Below are 4,722 nucleotides of genomic sequence, written 5' to 3' on the forward strand. Positions count from 1 at the left end.
AATGTAATTCAGTCGTATTACTGTCACGATCCAAATATCGCCATTATGGCAGGCCTCAGAGTACACGCATAGTCATAGAAAGCGGTGTCGAGGTAGAACAGGTGAATCGCTCGCTCTTCAACATTTGAGGACTCTCTAACGCTGTTTCTATTGCGCTTCTAATTCTACTACTGAACGATCTATCCCCTCCTCCCTGTTCATCCATTGAAATGTTAACCCTGGGATTTGATGAAAGTAGGTGAACCTATCGATTTGGTGGATAAGCTGGTCTATCTGAGCATCCGCAGCTGTCTGGCAGAGGACGAAGTCACTTCCAGATGTGGAAAGGTCGTAGCATCGTTTGCTAACCTGCTACGTACGTTTGACGCCTAGGAGACTTCAGTTTCTATCCAGGTTGCCGGAGTGAATATCTGGAGGTATAGGCACCTCTGGATGATTGTGGTAAGCTAGCACTAAGTCCCTTCCCCGTCCACCTTTACTCTTTTCTTTACAATAAGGCTTTCAAATAAATCATGGTTGTACGGCAGTGAAGCATCAATGTTAAACACTGATGTCATGCTGTCGATGATGATGATGATGTTAATGATGATGATGATGGCGATGATGATGACGATGATGAGAATTCAGCTTGACTGTCAATGGTATAGTGCCTACTTTATGGATCAGAGACAGCTGCATGTGAAGGAACTTTGAGGGCTCCGTGTGTTTGACCTTCGAAGTATTACATGAGCCTGGTGCGAACACCAGATCAGTAGGGCTGAAGTAAGCCGTAGTTTCCGTAAAAAGTTAATTAGTATCATCATTAGCTAGCCGCACCGTAGAGGTTGGGCCATGTATTTTGTATGCCAGATGACCGCTTTCCTCTTACAGCTCTCTTCGCCCTACCTTGTTTCAGAAGGTGTCGATCCAAGGGCGGCCAGTTCATGACCTAGCAACAAAGCAACGAAGTCCTGACCCGTGAATTCACCCGCGTTAGTACATGCCGTCTCCCCGAATGGGAACCCCGGAACAGAACGAACTGATGGTTGGTGACCCTTAGAGACGTGCCAATGCCATGCAGTCAATGGCGGTCTTACACAAAGTTATCGCCTTCATTGCTCAGCTGTCAAACCCTGCCACACCGGGTAAACAGAACCAATAGACGTCAATGACCTGATCGGGCCGACACATTTCTCTCTCTCTCCTTATCCTCGTTCAAAGAAGCTGTAGCAGTTGGGCTTTTGATGCACGATTTATGGGATAACAAACTGGACTGAAGTAAACTGAAAGCAGTCACCCCTACAAATTCTGCGTGAAGGCAGATGGATACCCGAACATTTGAAAATAATCGTTAGTTTCCTAAGTGGCATTCAGATAAAACTGGGTACTCAATTATACAAAAAAAACAAGAAATCAATGAACAGAGGAACAGCCTAGCTTTATGCAAGGGGATTCACTACATACCTGGTTCCTGAGGCTGTTCAGATGCGGTCTCCTTTTCTGGAACAAGTGGGAGATGATCACATATCCAGCATAGAACTCATTCTACGAGTACCCCTGTGTATATTGTCTCAAGAACACCAAAGTACATTGGTTTGCCGTGCACAAACAGTGCCTCAAGAAACACTGCCTCAAGTTTTATCTGATACGATACTTTGAAGTCACAACTAGGAAAATCAATCCAAAACCCCTGATTGCATGAGATCTCTGCCGATGGCACCTATCAATGGATCTCTGTCCATAATTACCGCGTGGTTGAAGGTAACATTGATTCGCAGTGCTGATGCAATCCACCGCTGATTGGCAAATCGGACTAGGGCTTGTCCTGTACAGGTTCCGCTTTCCAACAGATTCTAGTCAACTGTTGCTGTGAAATCGCTCACACACAGGTCACTCAATGGGATCAACAAGTGTGGCAACCGTGGCAAGGTGGTTACAGACGCTGTTACCAGTTCAACAAGATTATGGGCTCAGCCGGAATTGCTCAAGGCGAGGAGTTGATGGACTGTCACTGTTCCGTTCAATGACAGTCATCCATCACTTACTCCACCGGTGAGGCGGAATAATGCTCTGGAACCAAGGTATCAACAATCTACTGGTTGATTGCAGGTCAAACGGCAAACCATCATTTTGAGTGTAACTTTGCTGATTAAACTTGAAATCCGAAAGTTATATTCCGGTGCACGTTTTCCAGAAAATCCGCCCTGAGGAGTTCATATTGTATCATTTACGCTGACCAGTTAATCAGAAAAATCTAAAATGATGATGCTTGCCGGATCGAGTCTGGCTTTCAGGAGAAAACAGCCAGTTTATTGTGGTTAATAACCGGATTCGAAAAGATGTAGGTTCGAATTCGAAATTCGAGGGCAACCGACGTTACACCGACGTTATACATAGCTGCTGTTCCCGCCCCAGTGCCTAGTGCCGGAAAAAAGAAAGACAACAGCTTTGTTGCGAACAAGTGGATGAGTTCGTGCGGGTGCAACAGTACAGTGGCTCAGGCTGTTTTATCGAAGGTGACTGTCTGACCTTGGTCCAAGACTGTCTCGCGCTATATATTGAGGGGTCGCTGTCTGACCCTGATCCAAGGCTCTCTCGCACTGTTTGACTGTTTGACCCAAGGCCGTCTCGTACTGTCTGAAATTAATACAAAGCTGTCTCATCAGGTTTCGGATATTCTGGGAAAATCTTCAGGAACCTGACCTTCCTGGCAGCCTTCCATTTCTAATCACCAAGTCCATCTGTAGTTTTGGTCTGTCGCTTGGTTATCTGCTTCGGTAATGTTTGTAGTATGTTGATCTCAGTCGGGTTGGGATATCAGCTATGCCATTCCATTCGTTCATGGGTACTCACTGGACTACAAAGAGTTATCCCTTTTCAGAACGAAAGATGTACTAACTCAAATGACCTAGCTAGGGCTTAACCTTGGGACACACTACGATCCCCAGATTTACAGATTGTGGAATTCTGAAAACTTCTGGCTAATGTGAGACTAAACCTTACACAATTCACTGGTCGACAAAACTTCTGCGAATAAAATACGTTCACCCAAAAAGTACAACGACAGCGCCTGATTATAGCTATTTCGACCAACCCCGCCTGTATTACTGACGAATTTTTGTTAGGCTACTGGTAAAACGATGTTCCCTTGTGAGGGGCTAAATCCATAGCAGTGAGATTGAGGACTACCCTTCACACCAGAACTGTCTCATTCTGATATGAACTAAATGTTCAAAAGGGTTATATTCTTAACCCCAGCTGAGTTTTCCTCATGAGACGGAATAGGTGCAGTTCTGATGGATAGTGAGGCTTCTTCTACGGACCAGTCGCTACTTACTCACGGCCTCCAGTTTACCTGTACACCTTTGATCATTACGCCCTCAAAAATATCACGGGAAAAAAGCCTCGTGGAGTAGATTAGTTGTCTGGAACAAAAGTGGAAACAGCAAATCTGATTTGTCCAATGCAACGATGCATTACAGTGATCTACATCTCGGGGAAACATTCGTAGCTTAACTAGCGTTTTGCTTTCACTACTTTCAACATTAGCAAGTAGGCAAAAGAGTGCATGGGTTTTATATATAGTTCACATTTTTGCCACAGGAACCCTGGCAGTTTAATTTCTCGCTGTCCCTCTTCTCATGAGCCAGGAGAATTCACAGTGAAGTAATGCAGCAGCTTCCTCCCAGCCGCTTCACTCGAAAGTTACGAGAAGAAGATTTTGCCGTAGCGAAAACAAAGTGTATGGAAGTGAGGATTTCAACCAGTTTCCGCAAATAAGAGCCAATCGTAACCGAAGATGAAGTACATCCTTGACTATCCAAACGGTAGACTTCAGAAAAACAAACGTATCTGCAAAAGTTGTCGACTGAATGCAAGGCATGTTGCACACTTCATCAACATGCATCCTGAACCGTAATGAACTCACCAGACTTCTCCGGCATCCCAATGTCGGGATCACCGAAAATCAGTTGGATTGCTGCTGAGGCTTGCTGTGCGTTTGACGAACCGTGCACGGCATTCTCAAGGATGCTGCGGCCAAATGTGGCGCGGATGCTGAAATATTGGCAAAGAGGGAGTTACACCAGACATGATTTGTCACTACTAATTCAACATACAAATTAGTTAAGACAGGTATTTGAATAACACAAGGAACGGTAACTGACGAAAATATTGGTTGTGTTTCACCGGAAGTTCGAAGTGGTTTTCGCACTTCCTTCGAGGGAAATGCAGTGCTAGATCTCACAGTTCGAAGTAGATCAAAAATTAACTCGGCAAGGTAACAAAAGCTGCTCAGGGTCAGAAAGCCATATCGAAAGGATAACGCACACAGAAACTGGCAACCGTTTTCGCTTTGCAGGAAATCTAATGAAAGGTGAAGAAGAAGGAGCCCCACACCACCGCCACTAAGCCGACTTACCTTGGTTCCGACATCGCTGTGCTGTGTCACAATGGAAACGAGCATAGTTGGCAGTCAGTGGACAATCAAATTTAAAAACCGTCTTACTACTGGTGACCCATGAGTAGTAGTAGACGTCGATTAAAAAGGTGTCTATGGAACGATGTGACAGATACTGACAAACAAACGCACACGGGTGACCACCCGTGAAACCCATTAACGGAATATCTTTGTAATTTACTACTCATAAGGTTGCTGGAAATCCATTGACAGCCCACGACCGGTTTCGCCCTTCTTGGGGCTCATCAGGTAGGCGCAGTCCCCGAGTTTCCGTCAACCTTATG

At 45.2% G+C, this 4,722-nt stretch overlaps 2 protein-coding genes across 2 annotated transcripts in view; one reads left to right on the top strand and one right to left on the bottom strand.

The window, feature by feature from the left end:
- Positions 1-4,722, bottom strand: part of T265_10312 (hypothetical protein) — a gene marked incomplete at both ends in the record, with an annotated part of 43,400 nt that overhangs the window by 14,222 nt on the left and 24,456 nt on the right. The window contains one exon of the mRNA XM_009176646.1: positions 3,908-4,035. Coding sequence (XP_009174910.1) covers positions 3,908-4,035 — 128 coding nt within the window. The remainder of the gene's footprint in view (positions 1-3,907; positions 4,036-4,722) is intronic.
- The window catches only part of T265_10313 (hypothetical protein), a gene marked incomplete at both ends in the record, with an annotated part of 25,012 nt that overhangs the window by 3,207 nt on the left and 17,083 nt on the right, over positions 1-4,722 (top strand). The gene's annotated exons all lie outside the window — the stretch shown is intronic.

Source organism: Opisthorchis viverrini (assembly GCF_000715545.1).
Source record: "Opisthorchis viverrini unplaced genomic scaffold opera_v5_357, whole genome shotgun sequence".
In the NCBI taxonomy this organism is placed as follows: domain Eukaryota; kingdom Metazoa; phylum Platyhelminthes; class Trematoda; order Opisthorchiida; family Opisthorchiidae; genus Opisthorchis; species Opisthorchis viverrini.